The 22220-nt window shown below is 37.9% G+C and overlaps 1 protein-coding gene across 1 annotated transcript; it reads left to right on the top strand.

Moving 5' to 3' along the window:
* The first annotated feature begins 3839 nt into the window (after positions 1-3839).
* si:ch211-253b8.5 (dysbindin) lies at positions 3840-22144 on the top strand. Its single transcript, XM_058373465.1, has 4 exons — positions 3840-4152; positions 19678-19827; positions 19930-20073; positions 21440-22144. Exons 1-4 carry the CDS (start codon positions 4110-4112, stop codon positions 21697-21699), a joined length of 597 nt encoding a protein of 198 aa, XP_058229448.1. The 5' UTR covers positions 3840-4109; the 3' UTR covers positions 21700-22144.
* The last annotated feature ends 76 nt before the right edge of the window (positions 22145-22220 follow it).

Below are 22220 nucleotides of genomic sequence, written 5' to 3'. Positions count from 1 at the left end.
CTTAGCTAGGCTGTGGGCAAAAATAGCTATGCTAATGTTATTTAAAATAACCATTGAAAGGTTTCAGTGTCTATAACCAAGCAGCAACAGTGAGATTTTTTCCCCTTAAACTCTTAAAGATTTATTTCTCTGTTGTATGTCACTTGATAGTGTCTGCTAAATAAATAAATGTAGCTCTAAATCGAAAAAGTACAAATGTTTACCACAGAGAAAGCTGCTTAGAGCTACGATGCAGGACACTGAACGACACTACATCCATGATCGAGGACCGAATCTCCTCCCCTTTATTTTTAGTGTATGCCGTTTTTTGCTGTTTATTTACCAGTTTTAAGCACTTCCTTTTCTATCCTAAATGTTATCTTTCAAAATATAGCTAGGTTAAAGCTATTTATATGAGCCATTAAATCATATTAATGTCAGCTAAATAAACAGGGCTGAGTAAGTTACTAACAGCATGTTAAAAACAGCAAGAGTAAGGTTATGAATCCTTGAATTGTTCGGAAAAACGTGTCCGGAAATAAATAAATAAAGATATAAAGGGAAGTGTTTACCTCAGGAAAGTTTAGGTAGCTAAACTTCTAGCTACGTGTATATGAATTATTTATTCATTTATTCACAATTCACAAATATTTATTTATTTTTGGGAGGTGGTTAAAAACTTGAAAAGTTATCTTCCTTCACAGCTTTATATATCTATAGAAAGCAGCAAGAGTTCTCTTAATCTTCGATTTATTTGGTAACAGCATCAAGTAAATGAACGAACATAGACGTATATGTAAACATTTATCTCAGAGAGCTTTAGAAAGCTAAACTACATGCTACATGACAGTACACTAACTCCTTTATATGTATGTATCTTTTCATTTTATTCTTTATTTCCACACAAAAACAACACACAGTGATTATTTAATTGCTCTTGAATGAGTCTATGGTCACCGACATGGATTTCTTAAGACAATCAAGATTTAGCTTTATTTGACACCACATGGCAAAGCTAATTGCCGTGTAAAAGACCCGGATGAAGCGTGAATGAATAAATGAAAGCTTAAAAACCAAAAATAAAACTCTACAGAAATACAGATTAGCTAAATGAATGATAATCCTTTTAGAGAAATTCTTCCATGAGAAATAGCTCCCGGGCTCCACATGAAAGCTACTTCACACTTAACACCAACTAAAAGTGGCTCTAGAAAGAGATTATAATGTCGAAAGTATCACCAATATGAAACTACCTGTATTGCCCGAAACTACTGCTAGGTTTAACTCTTTCTCTTTATATAATACCTACATTAGACACATAGCCTTCTAAGCTACAAGTTCCTCAGCAAAGCTATCATTCAGAGAAACATAACTCCTTTACAGAATGAACTTTGATACACTGAAGCTTTGTGTATTCTGCTATAGCTACTAATAATCAGTGACAATCTGCCAGACGGACATTTTGTCTAGTATTTATGAAGAAACAGCTGCTTGGTTGGTCTTCTACTTCATGACTAAGCTTCTATAAAACAACAAACACAACATGAAGCTAAGCTATAAACGTCTCAGAGCTACATTACAGGCTATACAGCCAAAGTGCCATCTAAAGTGTTATATCAGTGATCAGTTCATCCTCTTTTAAGAACAATAATAAATAGTTATAATCTGGATTAGCAAAACGGAGCTCTATAACTTTAAAGCTAAAAAAAACATCACTTTTCTTTTTGAATAGTTACTTGAAACTTCACATACAATTTTTTTTTCTGTTTGCTGTGTGTGGTTTTGATGAGAAAAGATGAGTGGTTGGCTCTAAACAGATAATGCAGTGTTATTTAACACCCACTTCAACACACTGCATACTATCTCAGACATATCAGTCATTTGCATTAGTTTCATAAAATACACAGAAATACCAATTACCAGCCCCGGTCTTTTTTTCTCAGGTCAGTGCTAAGAGGTTTGACTCATTAGCAGCCATTAACCTTAAGTCAATTGTGCTTACAGACCAAAATCATAAGCTGATGAATAAAACGCAAAAAAGAAAGCCCTGTTTTAAGAGGAAATGGATTTTTTTTTTTAAGTGCTAATGCTGCATTTATGTTACTGAAGAATGCGGTTATTGTTTATTTTGCTGAACAGTATTTGACTTGAAACTGGACCAAACATTATAAGCAGATACTTCTGCTTCTTCTTGTTTGAATAAAGATGACAAATTAGCGTTCATGTTCATTTTTAGTATATTGACTAATGATTATATCCAGCTCAGTTCTTCTTAATCAGTGTTCACAAAGTTGGGTCTGTGATTTCTTTCTTTATTATTATTTTTTTCCAACTTTTTTTTTTTTTACAGTGGCAGAAATCACAACACACACACAAACACACACACACACTCACACAAATCACAACACACCTTATATATTACTAATGATTTATTATTACTATTATTAACCTCTTTGTCTGGTCACTTGAATTAGAATTAAAAGCCTTTAATAAATGGTGAAAATATTATTCTTATTGCTTATGTAGTTGTATTATATTTACAAAAGTGTACTGAAGACTGAATGGAGTTTATTTTACACTTACATTTGAGCTAGAAAACGTTTCAGAGCCATATCTTCGATACACCGCGGATGCAATTACGTTTATCCACCACAAGATGGCGGTGTAAACAGCAGCCTGTCATAATCATACTGAAACATCGAAAGAAAAGGGCATGCAACTTAAATAGTGATGAGCACAGAGGTTAGGTCCAGTGTATAAGGATAATTTTTTTAAAAATAAAAAGATCCTTAATAATGAAGCACATTAAAACCAGACTCAAATTATGTTCATATAATTGACAAATTTTAAAACACAAGGGATTGATAATGAAGTAACAGGCCATCTATAGATCCATGAAGGGTTCTGTGCTAGTGACCAGAAATCAATTCTCACAGATTAGATTAGATTTATAATCATAGTTTACACAAAAACAAAATGTACGTAAGTCCAGCCTCATCAACAGTACAATAAATAAGTTACAGTGCAGTATTATGTCACATTATGATAAAAAAATACGACATGAATAGCAATACAAAACTGCAATACCAGTCAGCAGTTGTGTAGCACAGTTTAAACATGAAGGTAAACAGAGATCAATGAAGATTCAGTTGATATTGTGGCCATGTTATGTGTAGAAGGAGCAGGAAATCACCTTATGTGATTCTAAGCTATGAGCTTTATTTAGATTTAGGCTCTTTTGAGTTGAGGAAAACTGTCTGCCAAGTAAATGGAAAGTAAAAAAATGTATAGATTTTAATGTTTCTGCCTACAACATATTCGGACACCAGACTTTTATAGCTGTATACAACATCATCTTGGTTGAGATACAGGCAAAAGAGAAAGATATTTCAGTGCAGATTAGGAAAAGCTTGTAGCTTTCAGAAGTATATACAGTATAGTGGAAAATGTCACCATGTGAAGAGGTTTCACAGACCACACAGTTAAGGTTAAGACACTGCGTAGGCGAAAATGTGATCTGTAGTATAGCCTAGTTTCCGATTCTAATAGATATTTAGTAACCTGGCAATGTTTAAAAAAAAAGTATAAAAGAGATTTAGATGAAATGCTCAGCTTCAGTGCTTTTTCTGTTAATGAGTGAGCCTGCTTCCTGTCAGGGTTTCACACTGAGATGGACTCAGAGAAACTGAATGAGAAAGAGCAGGCCTAGGTTCACAAAACTTAAACCCTCCTTTTCCTGTTGCATAACTCCTTCCTCCCCCCCTGCCTTTTCTTATTTGGTATGTCTGAGCAGTGAGTGAGCTCTCCCCTATGAAGGACCACATGGTACGTTCCACTGGCCTAAGCCCTCTGTATTCAGTCTCCTAAGTTAGACTGTGTGTGACAGGGACGAGGGGATGAGCTTTGTTTCTGTGAATTTCTGGGTCAGGATTTTTTGAGCATGATTTGTATAATAGGTAGACAGACAGAGAGAGAGTGAAAGATGAGAGTTTATGTTATGATGGATTTCGTTCTTGCTGCTGATGCTCTGCACAGGGTCTAACTCAGGATCCAGTCCTGCGTGAGGCTTCTCTGTTCCATCATCCGTGTGTGTGTGTGTGTGTGTGTGTGTATCTGGAAACACAGGGATCATGAGCTCAAAGGGGGCAAACCTGCACAACAAACGTCAGCCATGTAAGTAAATACTTAACTCTTCACTGATCAGAAAAATTCACCACAAGTGCTTATTTTATTTACAATTGAGGATAACAGTTGACAGTTGGTGTATGGAGACAATCTAGTGGGCATAGAGTATGATATATTGATATTTATATATATATATATATAAACCAGTATAAGGTTACCTAAGTTTCTAAACAGTGAAATACAATAAAGGAGCACTATTTATTATAAATTCTATATAGTTCAAACACTGGATCAATTGGAAACAATGCAAAGACATGTACAAAATACAGATAGATGTTTATACATTAACACAGTGTCAATATTCATAAAATCAACCCATTATAACTACTAAGCTAATTATCTCTGCCATTATGTCATTACTGGACTTGGTCACTGCATTGTGCTGAGTCCTGAGACAAACTGAGAAAAATGTTCTTTCATGGGCCTCAAAACTGAAAGATGCCTTTAAGTCAGAAGAAGTTAAAGTAACAGACTGCTACAGTTGACAATCGAAGATTTCAGAATAAAGATCGAAAAAGACCATTCGTTTCTCACAGCTCGTAAGACCAGAGGTCAAAACTGAGCCCTGGTTATTTTTCCTGCAGTGTTTAGCATGTTTCTGTGTCGATTTTCTCCAGGTTCCTCCAGCCTTTCAAAAACATAGGTGGATTGTTTATGCTAAATTGCCCTGAGATGTGCCCAGTGCCCAGTGTGGGTTTGTGACGCTGAAACTTTGCCTGGGATCAAGCTGTCATTACATTCAGAGGTTCATTTTAAAGAAACAGCATTCATTTCCAGAGTTTCTGGATCCATACTGAGCTCAGTATCTTTATCCCAGGTCTTCATGGGTTTCCTCTGGGTTCTCTAGTTTCCTCCCACCTCCCAAAAACAAGTCCCGGAGGTTGATTGATGCCTCTAGATTGTACATAAAAATGACTCTGGATGTGTGTGTCCCATCCAGGGTGTATTCCTACCTTATACCCAGAATTCTTGAAGTAGGCTGCAGATCCTCTGTGACTTGGATAAAGCAGTTACTGAAAATGATTGAATAAGTAAAAGAGTGCTACAGTGATAAAGCTTCATGAGGATATTCAGAGACCATCAGTGGATAAATGATCACACTGTGTTCAAAAGCATGAGTTGAAGGCATAAAAATTTTCAACTATGTTCACTTTTGTAATGCTTGGAAGAAATCTGCCCCCTAACCTTTTCCCTCCGGGTGTGTTAGATTGGTTTTGTCTCCAAACTTAGACATCTTTGCAAACATCATGCATGCTTGTGGCTTTACAAATCTGCACTTTAACAGTATATGCTGCAGAGCCATTCCGGCAGTCCTAATTCCTTCCCTTATTTGGAGTCCAGTCCCTTCAGGCTCTTTCAGATGATGTAGGCTGCCTCAGGGTTGATAAGTGATCATTCAGACCAGTGCTAGTTTTGTTTCTCATAGCGGTATACTCCATACAGGCAAATGGCAGCTTCGATGTGATAGAGGTCTCTAAGGACCTCTATGATAATTACTAGTAGAACTGTAGATTTCTTCATTCTCCACTGAGTGGACTAGTTGGTTCCCACGTAATGCTCAGTCTTGTGTCATATTGCACTCTATTGCACATACTCACATGCACTTTGAGAATTGTGACCAGAAATTAGATCACAGAATGATAAATCACATTTTATTGTGTTTCGGGGGCCAAAGACTCATTGTGATATAGATTAAATTAAGACTCTGGCTGGAGGACGTCATGCTCTAAATCAAGTCCAGCTGGCATGGCCCACATGCGCCGAAATGTTTATCTTCTAAGGAATTCTGCTGCATGACTTGTAATGGGTAAGCCTGCAGCCTTTAGGATGGAGTGTTCTCATTGTGCCAAACATAAATTACACATTGTACCTCCTCATAGTGATTATTCCAAGTCCCTTCTATAATGTGAGTTATTTTTGCCGTCTATGAATTGGCCAGTGTCCAGTGTTTATCAGGAATACATTTTATGAGTGCTGAATTGCTTTCTGCAGTCTCTCGACTCATTGCCTGCCATCGTGGATTTGTAAATAGAGCTCGAGAGCAACTGCCAGCTCTCGACTGCAACAGCTCTGTGTGCCAGCCTGAAATAAGTTGGCCAGTAAACTACTCTTGTCCTTTTATATAGTGCTAAATCACTGTGATGTAGCTCTACAGAGGGAGCATGCAGTGAATTGGACCTAGCCTCTCTGGAGAACAGCCTTGATTTAGTGGCTACGCTGGGAAAAAAATAGAGGCTGCGATCACTACGTAGAAGGATATGTTTAGCTGTGATTTATACACCAGTAACTCAACCTGTGCATGCTGTTCAAGGAAATAAAATCTACATTGTAGTAATGAGATGTGGCCTGACATGATGTTTTCCTATAACAACACATGCGGAATAGCTTTATTCACATTTTCGTGTTTATTAAATAGCAGTAATGCTGTGGAACATCTGCAAAACTCTGAACACTTTAATAACAGGTGTTGGCTCACCAGATTCATGATCCTTCTCTTGAATATGCAGACAAAAATGCAGCTTTTCATGTTACTCAAAAAACTCAAAGCCTTCCACCTTGAAAAACTGGAAATTATAGCGAACTGGTTTGAAGTCTCCTTCCATCAGTGGCATTATAAAGGCATTTTACAATTCTGACATCAATTCTGTAGAAGAACTGCAAATAAAAGTAATAATAAAATCTAGTTTATTCTTTGTGGCATATTTTATTATGTTAGATTTAAAACGGTATAATACATTTATAGGATGTATGATTTAGTCCAGAAGTATCATTTATTTTCATTCCATTCTCTTTTTGTTCTTTTTGTTTATTTCAACCTTTTTTTTGTTTGTTTATTTCACAACAAAAGACAGGACATTGTAGACAAACACAACAACAAATACAAGAACAAATGACAAGAAGACAGGACTTAAGTTACCCAATGTGTGTGTTTGTTTGCAAACCGGGGTAATGGGTGCAGGGGTTGTTTTTGGAAAAGAGAAAGAAGGGAGCAAAGAGGGAGGACACAGAAGAAGAAAAAAAATTAAAAATAAATAAAATAAATATAATATTAAAAGGAAGGAAGGAGAGCAAGAGGGAAAAAAGAAAACAGGAAGAAAGAATAAATAAATAAATAAATAAATAAATAAATAAATAAATAAATAAATAAATAAATAAAATAAAATAAAATAAAATAAAATAAAATAAAATAAAATAAAATGTTTATTTCAACCTGATTAATCTAGTCAGTGTTACTTTTTTCAGGACCTTAATAAAACAACACCTGATTCAGACTCAGCAGATTGATGACTGACTGCAGCAATCATACTCTCATGCAACTTGTTTTCCATGAAATCCCCAGACAGACAATGCAGCTTTTCCCTCCTTGCTCTTCATCATTTTACTCTGACACTACTCATGCTTCCATCCCTCGTTCCTGGTTCCTGTGAGAGACGCCCTAAATGTGCGCTCTGCTCTGTAAGTCTATGTATAGTGCATCTGAATGAGATTTGACCTATTATTGACCTGCTCTTAAAGACCTCTGTTGAGGAGAGGAGAGGGTTAACAATGAGGTCATTGTTGAGAGTATGCAAGGGATCTGCTGGTGCTGGGTTGTGCTTCACACACACACACACACACACACATGCAGTAGCTCACAGACACGCACCATCAATAATTAACTCCTGGATCCATGCCCGAATGTGATAGATAGCTCAGCGGTTGAGGCGGAGTAGAGAAGAGATGAAAGGAGTGCATGGGGAGATTTTTGCACTCATCAAAGGCAGACATTCTTCTTATAAGAGAACATATCAGTCTTGCTTTTGATTGTGCTCTAATCACAGAGACTGTCCTGTACTCAGCCCAGCCATCTTATTCACAATTTTCACTCATCATGAACATCCTTTCAGCACACTAAGTACTATTTGCCTTTATAGTGTACTGTTAGAAAAGTCCAGTTTGTCTCATGGATTCTTACTCATGTCACCTCAAAGAGTTATTCCTTCCTCTGTCACCTCATTAGGGATCTAAATCTCCATGTATTTCCATGATCTGGTGAGGCTGAATTGAGAGATAAATTTAATTTAACTTTAACACACAGGATAACGATCATATTACACTTTTCAGACTTTAGAAATAACTTTCAGATTTAGTGTTATTCAGAGGGAGTTGAGCATGCCTTTGTTTGGTCATGTTTTAGTTATGTGTGCTTATGACATCAGCTTCAAGTGAGGAATAGAATGAAAGTCTTGCAAAAGATTTAATATAACCACAGTCCATAACACTGGAACTGATGCAAAAACATTAAAAAAAGAAAAAGAAAAAGAAAGCACTATGGAATGCCATTGAGGCCAATATTCAATAAATAATCATGATACGATTTGTAATAAATAGTATTCTCAACCAAAAACCTTTTTTTTTCCCCGCATAAAGAATATCAGAGTGGATTACTGATATTACTGTGGATTACTGATATTACTGTGATACCACTCTGTGATATTACAGAGTGGATTACTGATATTACTGTGAATTTCCCTTTGGGATGAATAAAGTATCTATCTATCTATCTATCTATCTATCTATCTATCTATCTATCTATCTATCTATCTATCTATCTATCTATCTATCTATCTATCTATCTATCTATCTATCTATCTATCTATCTATCTATTGAATATTGATCATTGAATTCTTAATAGATGCAATTGGAATTGATAATGGATTTATGGATAAAATCTGGTAAATGTGCACCCAGAAAATCAACTTTCCTGCATAACGTGACAACCAGTATCTCAATCAGCATAACCTTTTGGACTTTTTTTGGACTGTGGAATGTGACACAGTGGTTTTGACCACATAGTCTTACCTAAATCCAGCTCGGTGAACCCAAATCAATATTCTCGTCTGATGAAACTGGCTAACATTGTGGACAGCTGTGGAATGTGTGAAGCACCCAGACAGCTGCAAGGCCAGGAAAGTGGTTTTTTATTCCAGTTTACTCCATTATTGCGCTACACTTTACACTACACTCTTTATACTTGTAGTGTGTTATAATCTTACAATACAGACGCAGCACACACAATGCTCACACTGTAGGTCATGATCTACAAAAAAAAAAAAAATACATACAGTGTGCACACACAAGAAAAGTCATTCTTTTCGTCAGACCCGGTATACGATATGTAACCGTGATAATAACTACAGCATCTGGTTTGAAGTATGTGGGGTTTTCCAACAAACACCGAGCAGCTTTTCGGCTGGACTGTGAACTGAGCCACACCCTGTACAGAAACCAGAATGATGTATGAAAAGGTTTGTAGAAAGACATGAGATTTTGTTTCTTAAACAGCAAATTGCAAATTGATTTATTATTATTATTTAATAATATTATTATTCATTTAATTCAGTTTGACATTGTCACAAAGCAGATTTAAAGCAGCTTTACACATATAAAATCAGGATATAAATTTGAAATGTATAAATAGATGTAATAATGTAATAAAACAGACACTCGTTAGTATTAACAGTCTTAAAAGGCAGAAGCATGATGTCCATAACCTCTATACTGTTTAATCTAGCCTCCTGAATGATTTCAATTTATACTCGATTTGTGTTAATAGAATAGAATAAGAATAAATCAGTCTATTATGTTATCATGATGGACGCTGCGTATAAACGGATTTATGATTGTTGATATGATGCGATTTTCTGTGAAGAGAGAGGTTTATTTAGTTTCAGTGCTTTGTAACAGTACAGGGCTAAAGCAGTAACTTTACGTTCTTCATCTTGGGAGTGTCCTCAGGGTGGAGGGCTTTGTGGTTTCTCAGTAACATGACGAGGTGCATTTTTTTGTCTTATTCTTATGTAGTCTTATCTAACTAACCTCAAGTGAGAGAGAGAGCGTGAGAAATCAGTGATCAGTATTGTGTTTTCGTGGTATTAGAGCAATAAAACATTTCAGGAGATGCAGTTACTGGGAAAATAATCACTTTTGCGGTGATTTTCCTATAACACTGCGCAGTGTTTTTACTCCTAAAAGAGCTTTAGTACTGCACTTTCACACAGAGTTTATGTATTAGTTACTGCAGTCATTGTATGAAGGAGACATTTTTAACCCCACGCATAGCATTCTGTGCTTGCTAGCAATGCATTGTGGCTAATGTTAGAAACAAGCACAGACAAATTCATTCAGTTTAAGTAACTGCTTTATCCTGGTAGAGGATCACATCACGCGTTCTCAAACTGGACATTTGCACGTAGCTAAATCTGGCACTTTCTCATTTTAGCTGATTGGCTGAATGTAATGAAGTAAAAATAATTTTGTATAACAAATTGACTCAATGGAACAAATTTTCCCTAGAAGGCTTGAATGATGAATACAGACATGCTATGACAGTAGTTTTAACACACTTATGTGACACATACACACCTCTTCTGTGCAGCAGAACCGAGCGATGGCATGCCAACTTACACTCCCTCACTTTCAGCATCTGTTGTTATCCTTCAGACCTTTCCAGTAACTCAGTAGCCTTACCATCGACAGTTCCTGGAAATGCTTGCCTTTAGACTGTCTTGTCTTTAGACGGTGGCATTCAGCTCACGGTCATGGTTGCAGTGTGACGCGATTCTTGTTGAATGGAAGAAAAGCGCTGAGGGGGGGAAAAAAACTGCCATGCTGTTGTGGTTTTCTCAGGAAAAAGAATCGAGTAAGATGACCTTTGTGTTGCTCAGACTTGTGCCGCCTCTTCAGTTGCGTATCGAACAGGTTCACTCACGCTCGTGAAATATTTATTACAGTCTGTCAGTGGCAACAGTTGGACTCGAAGACACGATGTACTACAATGGACACTTGTAAGATTTATCTAAACCATCAGCTTCATTATCAATCCATTAATCCACTGTGAAGGGTTACTGTTCAATCCTGCTTCCTCAATGACTGTGTAGTATTTTAGTAAAGAAAAGTATTAAACTATTGGGATGGGTTGCTGTTGTTAGAGTAACCATGGCAACCATGATAACTTTACCAAAGGAAGTTCATGATTATGACAAATTTCTTCCCATTTTTTCCTCGGGCACATCCTGAGCTGTATTCATTCCTCTTATACCACAGTGTATTGCTCATGATTATATATTTCTTTATATATTTAATCATGAACCAAACATCGTTCTTTTTAACCGTTTATAGTTACAGTTAATACTGACCTTGAGAAAGGTTAGTTCCTGCAGTCTTATTATTATAAATATGGTCCTTAACACCGTCCCTTTTTAAAAAAATTAAGCTTATCACAGTGCTTTGAAACTATGAAGTGCGAAGTTCTCTGTTCTGAAGATGTCCCCCAATAACAACACATTTTTAAAAAATATGTTAATTATAAGCATTCGATTATGCACATGCTCTGCCATATAAGTGTAAATAGCATGAGTGAATGATAATGTATGTATGTATGTATAATGTAGGTAATGCTATTATATAAAAATGAACACTTTCTGACTAATCAGAATCGAGCATTCAACACGGCTGGGGAATAAATCAAATATAATGATATAATGACTCTACTAGCAAGTGTACCTTTACATTTGACATTTTCAGATGTCTCCAAAGTGATGAGGGTTAATGGGCTTCCTTGCCGAAGGGTCTAAAAGTGTCAGGTTAACAGCACTGGGATTTGAACTCACAACCTATTGATCGCCATTCAAAACTGCTGAGTCAACACCTGATGCCTACAGTTACTTCTAGGTCTTTAGACATAACCAAATCTGAGCTGACGAGGTAAGGAAGTGGCCCAGAAGGGGAAGGCGAAGGGAATTTCCCCAGAACACCATACTGCACCGCACTGATCTGAAGCCAGTTTGTGTGTATTTATGTTTTCAGTTAAACTGAAACAGCTGACTTGAGATCAGTTCCTGCGAGACTTTGAATGGGATGCAGTGTGACTGAGTGTCGGCTCACATGATTGGCTGGAGATGAAATGCCGAGTCATAACCAGTGTCATCATCAGAGACCAATTACAGAAATGACTGATGACACAAAGGGTTTAGGAGAGTTAAGACGAGCAGCCCGGCCATATCTGATCTCAGCTGGTCCACTGTTATGCAGTGTGTATAAAACCGTACAGTTTAACTCACTGATACAAGTCAAGGGTTAAAGATGATTATATTATTCCAGGAAAGTTGTGAAAGTGACACATCATATACACAATACAGTGTTCCTTCCCTATGGATGTAGAGTGTGCTTTAATATTCTCACACCAAATGGTGGTTAGAGGAATCTTTTACAAATATGTACCATGTCATACACTACGTTAATTTTTGAACCACAGACCAACGACTGTCCTTATTTTTGTTCATGTGGTCGAAAATCGCTTTAAAGCATCTGGAAGGGTCATTTTCTCTAACCTTGTGCTGGTCAGGAAGAGCCTGTGGGAGTGTTTTTATTGTAGCTCATCTATAAAAACCAGCATAAAAAAAAACCCACAGCCACTCTGACCAGCTTATGGGATGTAGCTTAAATGAACTCTGGGGTTTAAAGCTCTGTCTGATGCTTCTCTTGGGAAACATTGGAACACTAGTTTCCTGTGTCCTGCTACCACACTGCTCCGAGACAATCTGCAGTGTTTATTCTCAGAGAGATATACAGCAATAAATTTAGCAGTATGCCTTTGTTTGGGGTTTTCACAGTTCCTGTCCTCATCTCTGGAGAATATCACGCCTGTGGGGTTCATGTGGAAAATGGAAAGTGGAAAATGTTATGTGTAAATGGGAAAAAGCACACAGTTGCCAAGACTCTGGCTTTATTCCCTGTGCTTCATCATTGGGGTGTGGTAAAGTAAGGAAATGGCTGAAGACTGTTATGGTTTCCATAGTAACGCACTCATTCTCATTGATGCTCCAGATCTCCTAGGAGATTTTTAGAAGGAGTCTCCAGTGTCGGTAATTTGTTCCTTTAGGTTTTTGAACAGGTTTTTTTTTTTTTTTCTACAGCAACATGACAAGCTGCACTTTTTTGTCGTATTAATTTCAAGAGAGAGAGAGAGAGAGAGATAGAGAAAGAGAAGAGAAGAGAAGAGAAGAGAAGAGAAGAGAAGAGAAGAGAAGAGAAGAGAAGAGAAGAGAAAAGGAGAGAAGAGAAAAGGAGAGAAGAGAAAAGGAGAGAAGAGAAAAGGAGAGAAGAGAAATTAGTGAGGGAACTTTGGTATATGAGAATAAAACACTGCAAGGTGTGCTGTTATTGGAAAATAATCAACTAACAGTAAACTAAACACTAAACTAATTTACTATTTTAAATTGGAGCAAATAAAAAGTGAATGTGTTGCTATTCTAATCATTTGCATTTGTTCTTGGACATTTTAAAATAGTAAAACTTCCAGGAAAAGCCACAGGCCAGGATAGAACAATGTTACTTTAGCAGTAATGACCTGTGTGTGTGTGTGTGTGTGTATGTGTGTGTAAAATGCACTCTTTTCTACTGGTACTGTGGGTTTCTAAGAAGCAGCCCTGGGTATGGGAGTGTGAGTGCTGTGCCATGTCCGGTAGTCAGGCTCAAATCTGTCCCTTTACTCCAATGCCAATCCCACAGAGAGAATAAAAGAGAGAGGAAGCAGAGAAGAAAGAGAGGTTTGGACTAAATAGACATGGTGTGACATAACGAGGGAGAGTACGGTGAGCTAGGATCAGATGTGATTTGGCACATTACAAAGAGATCAAGTGTGAGAATTTGACTTCAGATTAGTGTGTGAGTTCTAAAGGAGAGTGGCGTTCTCATCATCATGCACTTGTTTGCTCTCAGTCAAGTCACTGTAGGCGTAACCTGCTTAAGACCTGATCTAAAAGACCTGAAACTGGTTAAGACCTGATTTAAAAGACCTGAAACCTGGTTAAGACCTGATTTAAAAGACCTGAAACCTGGTTAAGACCTGATTTCCTTTTCTTACTTTTTCTTGTTTTTAACAAATAATGATGGAAAATAATTTTGACAAAACATTATGGATTTCTGTGCACCAGTGATTTAATTTCTCAGTTCATTCAGGATTTGCAAGGACAGGATTCTTCTTTTAAACTCCTACCAGTGGAAACACGGATATAATTACGTTATGTGATAGCTGTACTCATGTTCGATGCACATGAACCGAAAAGTCTTGGCTAAATGATAAATATGCACTGTGATGATGTCACATGAAGCATCTTGGCCTAAATATTCAATGATCCAAATCTGTGGTGATTTTGAAGCTCCTCTAAATATTGAGCTTGATTTTGCATTCATTTCTGCAATCATAAAATCTTGGTGTGACTGATTTGTTAACCAATTAGTGAAATCTCTCCTAATTGGTACATTTTAATGAAGGAACAATCCTGAATTTCGTGACATAGATTGGTTAAGTAATTGACCGTTTAGAATCATTAGACATCAATAACATTAACACAGTAGCATAATTTCTGACGAAATTTAATATTAGATGCTCAAAATTTATTCCTCTATTGAAAGCCACTGGAAATGTGTGTGTGTGTGTGTGTCCACGTCTGAGAAATAAACTTCAGCAGTCTTGCTGTGTGCTGCAAGTGACTTGTTGTCATTACTAATCAGACCCCTGCTGTCTTTCAGCTTGACCAAAGGTGAAATACGCCGTCCTTCTTTATGTAACCTGTGGACCCAAGCAGGGCTTCATGCGTTCCAATCCTGTGCAAATGCCACGCCATGCCATGCTAGTGGGCGTCCGGATGTGTGCCACTTTTATTTTCAGCAGGTGGCTGAGGTTGTGAGCATTAACAGGCTGCAAAGTGGAGAAATAAATCCATAACCTGAAGGCTGAGGGTTTTGAGAGAACCTGCTGCGAGAGCGCTAGAGCCGTCCCTCGAGCCGGGCAATTAACCCTGAGTTAGTTCAAAGGAGGAAAGCAGTGACCCTGGTTCTCCTTCCTGGCCTGTTGTGCGGCAGCCCGGCTTGTTAAAGATGATGAGCAGGATGCTGGTGTTCGTCCCTGACTGAGCAATGTGCCACTCAGCATAAAGCAGCACACATGGACACACACACACACACTCCCTGACATGCACTCCTCCTAATACGTCTCATATCTGAGTCTCCTGGTGGGTTGAAGTGCCCTTCCTCTTTCCACTCATGGTTATATAAAAGCAACGCCTGGAGACTAGGCTTTAATATTTTAAGCTGTGTTAGGTCAGATATTAAAGTATAACAGCATGCCATTTAAGCTTGACCTAACTCCTTTCAGTATGAACGTCTAGGACCAGCTACACTCCCCGCATTGTATGGGTGAGTGAACAAAGCTGTAAAGAAATAACCCGAGATTACTTAGGAAAGCATACGAAATGGAGAAGGCAATGTTTTATTTATAGCAATGATGGTGCGAGGCCGCTTAACACCTACATTTAATTTATTCTGGAATAAAACAGAGCTTTTCTCTATTTAAAAACCATAGGGGGGGGTCACAAACTTTTGCACACTATAGTCACTTATATTTGGCAATAATCTAAACTGTGCTGTAATTACGTTAAATGGTTCCGAACAGCAGTTATTCAGTTTGTAGCTACATTTTACCTTTATTTTGGATGAGAGTATTAGTTTGTATTGCTCTAGCGGGGTTGTTTTACCTCAGAACTGCGTACAGTGTCAGATTGGTGTGCTAACACCATCATCATAACAAATTATTAGCTGTATGCTTATATATATATATATATATATATATATATATGTGTGTGTGTGTGTGTGTATTTTTGAAATATTTATTCATGTTAGAACATGGCCTCCTAGGCAAGTTCTGCTAGCGATATTTACTGTTATGTTGACTCGATACCTCAGGCATCCAGTGATGTAGCTAGTAAATATCACTTGAGCTAATAAAGTATAGGAATGACCTTTACGACACTGATGGGGATTATTCTGAAGGGAAATGGCTAGAAAAGATGACGAGGGCATGATATAAACAGCACTGGAATGCAGCATTAGTGCACACACACACACACACACACACACTGTCTGATAGCCAGAGAGTGAGTCACAGTGACATCTTCGTCCGCTGGCTGACTCGCTGTCCTCACACACCACAGGGTCACTGACTGTTCCTGATCTGCCGCAGCGAGCACACGCTCTGTTGCCAAATGTGACAAGTCATATTTTTTCAGGAAACTGAAACAAAAAGCCAGGATGTCTGCCTCATTAGTCATCACATTTTCATTATTACAGAGCAACCGACTGAAAAACGCAGGCTTCTTTTTCTTTTTGGCAGATGAAGGACAGGAATTCCCCAAATTTACAAGTCTGTTTTTAAAACTTTTTGTGAAAATAATTGGACCGAATGAGATTTGTTTAGTTTGATATGAATCTTGAAAAGCCTCTTCATCAGAAACAAACACGCTTGCCCCGGTGTAACTGCGTTCCTGACAAAAAAAAATCCTTTGAGACGGAAAAAATGATGGTAATCTTATTAACTATGAACCCCATAAACAAGCCTCAGCAATCCAAAATATTAGCTGTACATGCCACAAAATTAATTTAAACCCGTTGGTATGAAGTAAACTGAAAGGCCTTGAGTAAACATGATAAACTCCTTTGGATTGATGTATGTTGATTATATCTCTTGATATTTCAGTCAGTTACATGTGTTTGCACATACACCGATCAGGCATAACATGAGTACTGACAGGTGAACACTGATGATCTCCTCATCATGGCACCTGTTAGTGGGTGGGCTATATTAGGCAGGAAGTTGATGTGTTAGAAGCACCTCAAAGTTGATGTGTTAGAAGCAGGAAAAATGGGCAAGCATAAGGATTTGAGCGAGTTTGATGAAGGACCAAATTGTGATGGCTAGACCACTGGATCAGAGCATCTCCAAAACTGCAGCTCTTGTGGGGTGTTCCCGGTCTGCAGTGGTCAGTATCTATCAAAAGTGGTCCAAAGAAGGAACAGTGGTGAACCGGCGACAGGGTCATGGGTGGCCAAGGCTCATTGATACACATGGGGAGCGAAGGCTGGCCCGTGTGATCCGATCCAACAGATGAGCTCAAATTGCTGAAGAAGTTAATGCTGGTTCTGATAGAAAGGTGTCAAGATGCACAGTGCATAATAGGTCAGGGCTGTTTTGACAGCAAAAGGGGGACCAACACAATATTAGGCTGTTGGTCATAATGTTATGAGCTAGTTAAGTAATGACACAGAGATATTAGTATTTAGACAATAGCTGGCTACTGTTGGTGATAAAAAAAACCCTTTAATTACTATATTATATTATTTCTATAAAAGTTTGGCTAATGTTGTAATTAATCTTCAGAGAGTACGACAATCATTTGTACCAAGCACAAGCTAATTTGCTAGCGATCAACTAGCTCAAAATAGCTAATGCTGCACTATGCATGAGTGCACATCGGGGACTTTGTTTTGTCTTCTCTAGTGTTTGCTGTGGTAATGAGTCTATGCATGTGGAAGCCATGTGAACTGTCAGCTTTTCCCAGCACAGGCTAGCCTTTACATTCTTCCTAATTTGGCCGAGGCTTAGAAACCCAATCCAATTAGCCTCATCTAGGCCTGTACGCTCTAATTACACCTTAATCCCAGAATGCTGTTTTTGTGTGGTTCGATGTATTGACCGGCTGTAAAAGTGAAAAGCCGAGCTGTGGTATTTTAAAGCAACGGTTCTTGGGTCTAGCGCCATTGAACAGTTTTAATGCTTGAGCACACCAATGGACTTTTAGAAAGAGTCTGTTAATTAGATGATTAGTTGAATCGGTTTTGTTAAAAAAAAAAAAAAAAAAATATGCAGGACACAGCTTTACAAGTTTTTGTTTTGTTCATGGTAGCTTAATGAATGCTTGCTTGACTCCATGGGAGCCATGAACTCTCACACAAGGGCACTAAAGTGCAAATAGCCAAACAGAAAATTTTCAATTAGCTTTTTCTTTTTAAAAAAAAATTGATTAATTATTTATTTTAGGTTTATTGCCTGTCCAAATCCCAGGTTGCTACTTATTCATCATACTGTATATGCTCACATTATAGAGTATATGCAGTGCAGCACATAATTCTTTTAGAGGTGGTATGCATAAAATATGTAAAGAATACACAGCAGGCACTCATAAGGGGTTTTTAGATCAAATTGTAAAGATTTCTAGCAGGCTTAAATTTCATAAATAAAAGTAAAACACATTTAAAAAGAATTCAACACATTTCATATGTGATCATTGTTTTTTTCCTGCCACTGTGTGAGTAACGTATGATGACGTGTAAAAGAGTGACAAGTGCACATGTGTGAATAATAGGACATGATATGACCACAAAACTGTGTGCCCTAGAAATGAAAAATAACGCAGTTCAAGGAACCATATGAGAAATTTACATGTAATCAACAAATGAAAAACAAACTAGTGGAAACTTTAGGACATTAAAATAAATGACTTGTATTTAAAGATTAAAAAACGTGGGGTAAAGAGAAGCAAAGAAATCATGTGAAAAATTACAGACACACACATCTTTTATTTGAACAAATAAAGGATTAATGTGCGGAAATGAACATGCTAAACTAAAAGAATCAGTGAAAAAGGAGCATGTGAAGATAAATGACTCATATTAATCTAATCATTGTGTGAAACATAAAACTGAAGAGTCTAAACACAGTTTTCTGTAAGGTTGCTGTTTCTGTTGCATATATTGGTGGTTATAATTACCCATGAGTCATTTACTCCGACTCCTGTGTGTGCCTCCATAAATAGCTAAGCGGCCGAGGTCTTGTGTTCGAGCAGAGGGTCAGGCTGCTCATCTGACTAATGGATGGTGCAGAGACAAAACAAGTGGCCACTACTCCAATAGTGAGATGTATTCCCATATAATGTTGATTAAGTACTACAGTGCCACAGGCGCATACCCATACACACACACACACTATGTTAACAGTACATCCTGCTTCCTTTTCTCTTTTTCAGAACGTTAACCCGTTAGCTATGAGGTGTAAATGTAACTGATACACACTTGAGATTCGTCGTTCAAGCCCCAGTTCCCTAATGCACACCTAGTTGGAAATTTCCTCATCTCGTTTTTCTTGCCTTTCAGGGCTCCTCTTTAGGCTATTACCCTGCTCCTGATGCAGGGAGGAAATGTGATTGCACTTCCAGTCCAATCAGATTAGCAGCCGTAGAATTGACAGATGCTGTGACTGAACTGCACGCCTTGACAGATTTACGGCAATATGAGATGACCGAGTGTGGCGTGTGTGTGTGTGTGTGTGTGTGTGTGTGTGTGTGTAAACCTACATTATGAGTTGCTACCTACGGACCTACCTGCAGATAGAAAGCCAGAAGTAGAAGATCTATTCATTTTAATAGGGATTACATTTTGTAAAATAAAATTGAGCCCAAGTACAAATTCTGGCACCAGCAGTGACGGAGCAATGGCTGACTGTTGCTCCCTGGTGGTGGTTTATGTATTTACTATTCATGCACTCCAGGCAGCAAACTGAAACCTCTCAGGAAGTGATCGCTAATTAGTCTGGGAAATCATAGCTTGTTGCATTTTTTTTGTGTGTGTTTTTCCAGCTGAAACGGAGAATGCTCTGAGGCTTCCGGACATGGACGCGGCCCAGCAGCTGAGGCTCAGAGAAAGACAGCGCTTCTTCGAAGAGGCCTTCCAGCACGACGTGGACGTTTACTTCTCCTCGGCACACTTGCAGATTGATTACAAGAGGGGTACGTAAAGTACAGATACTGTTTGCAATTACTAACAAATGTGTTTCTTCTGATCATTCTTTTTATGATATTTAAGATGTTTTTTTTCCCCATGCTCCGTAGCTCCCATGAGCAGCATTTCGTCCATGGAGGTCAATGTGGACATGCTGGAGCAATTGGACCTTCTGGACATCTCAGATCAGGAGGCCCTGGATGTTTTTCTGGCCTCGACTGAGGAGGACGAAGCATGTTCGTGTCCACTAGAAGGTAGAAACAGGCAGCTTAAAACCAGAAATCGGATCTTTTACAGAATAAACAAATAAAACAACAAAAAAACAGCTTTTTAATTAGCATTTTTTAATTTACATTTTTATTTCATGTCATTTCAGAGTTTATCAGGAGCAATCGCTTACAAGACAGAATTTCAGATATTCCATTTTCTTCTACCATCTGTTGATTTTTGTCAGCATTCATAAACAAACCAGGGTTAAATTCACTCATATTCACCTTCAGTCAGTCCCTCCAGGATGTCATGTTTTTGCGAAAACTAAAACTCAAAATCAAGCAAACTTGATTAGCAGAAGTTTGGAATTTTTTTAAAATTACCCCAGATTTTTGGCAGATTTGGGCCTAAATATCACAACCTGCATTCAAACAAAAACCTTCTTTGATTCATTTGCATCAAGCATAAGTACAGCTCTCATAGAATAAGTCATTACGTGTGTCTTTACTGTTTTTAAAAGAAGAATCCTGTGCTTGCAATTTTGCCAATTTGAGTAGTAAAGAAAAAAAAAGCACAGAAAATCGCTTAATTGTATTGCAACCTTTGTAAAAAGCATTTCTGACTGTGATAATCACGAGCGACTGTTCAGCGAGAACTTGATCCTAGTTTCAGTTATTGTGTTATGCAACCATTCTTAATCAGTAAATACATCTTGTTAAATGTTTTACACAGACTATGGTGGCATGACTGCATTATAATATTTTTATCACAGAAACATTCAAAAGCAAGATTCAGTAAACTGAATGTGTATGGATGTTCAAATTATACAGTGCTTTTCTATAACCAAGGTCACTTTATTATGCAGACCATTTCATGGTTGTTTTCACTGTCATAAGAGTGAGTGTATTGTACTACTTTAACCCGAGCCCACATAAAAATATAGAAAAAGCCTAGAAAGAAAAACCACCTAACCTGAATTTCTAAGCAATATTGAAAATACAATTCAAACATAAAAACTATTTAAAAAAAAAAAAAGTTTAGTCAATATGGTCAGTTTCCTATGTTCTCCTTCTGACTGTGTTGGTTTCCTCTGGGTTCTCTGGTTTCCTCTGACCTCTCAAAAACATGCGTGTAGGTTGACTGGTGACTTTATATGAATGTGTGTGTATACGGTGCTCAGAGGTGGACAGGCGACCCGTACAGGGTGAATTCCCTGCTCTGAATCCATCATGACTCTGATCAGGATAAACTGAAGATAAAAGAATGTTCATAATCTCAAGCAAAACTAAATGCTAAAATGCTAAAAGCAGTAAGGAGAGATGTCTGAAAAATACCTGATCTCTAACATGATGTAGAATTTTAATATTTGGATGATGATGCTAATTTCTGGAACTGCGATTTCTCGTCTAGATCTCGGTGGCAGTGGAGACATTGATGCGTCACTGAGGGAAGAAATCTCCATGAGGGTCGCAGACACCAGCGAGCTCAAATCACGGATATCCTCCACTTCCTCCACCGCCACCTCTGACAGCCAAGAGGAGGACGGAGCAGAAACCCCCGTGGTCCAGTCGGATGATGAGGATGTTCATGATGATGATGATGAAGAGCTTTTGAGAAATGGGACACCTCCAGCCAACAGTGCGGGAAAAGAGTCTGAGCTGTCCCTATGAACGGCGTCACTTCTTACTACTGATGAATCGTGTACCCAAGTGTTTATGTGCTGTTAAAGACTTTCTCTGGTAGGTCGCCTGGGTTCTTCGTACCGTAAACTTAAAACGGATTCTAGTGTGCGCGTATCTCTTCGTCTGCGATGAAAATTTCCGTTCACCTGACCTGCTGCTGTAGATAACAGTGCTTGTTTGCGTATATGGTTCATCTTGTATTACTTTTTAATGACTGTATGATGGGAGAATAGAAAAACATATACAATTAATGATGCAGATATTCAAAAGTACTATTTCTATTTGTAAGAAGCTTAGTTCCTCAGTCACATAACATGTGCATTACTATCTTCATGCCTCTGTGTTTTTTCATGCCTTCAAGTCTTGTCTTGACTCAATCTCCACAAAACTTTACTTTTTAATATCAAAATAAAGACAAATTCAACTTTGGGAATATTGGTGTTTGAATATAATGCATGTTTACCTGTAGTATGTATTCACTAATGACTGCTAATGAATGGCAGGATGGA

The sequence above is a fragment of the Hemibagrus wyckioides genome, linkage group LG21, assembly GCF_019097595.1.
Source record: "Hemibagrus wyckioides isolate EC202008001 linkage group LG21, SWU_Hwy_1.0, whole genome shotgun sequence".
NCBI lineage: Eukaryota > Metazoa > Chordata > Actinopteri > Siluriformes > Bagridae > Hemibagrus > Hemibagrus wyckioides.
Note: the sequence above shows the minus strand (reverse complement) of the source record. Positions and strands in the feature narration are given on the sequence as shown.

Excerpts from the sequence above, each read along its gene's own strand:
- si:ch211-253b8.5 (XM_058373465.1), top strand. The coding sequence starts at position 4,110 with ATGAGCTCAAAGGGGGCAAACCTGCACAACAAACGTCAGCCAT. Across the intron at positions 4,153-19,677 it reads GCACAACAAACGTCAGCCAT|CTGAAACGGAGAATGCTCTG; the intron begins GTAAGTAAATAC and ends GTGTTTTTCCAG. Across the intron at positions 20,074-21,439 it reads ATGTTCGTGTCCACTAGAAG|ATCTCGGTGGCAGTGGAGAC; the intron begins GTAGAAACAGGC and ends TTTCTCGTCTAG.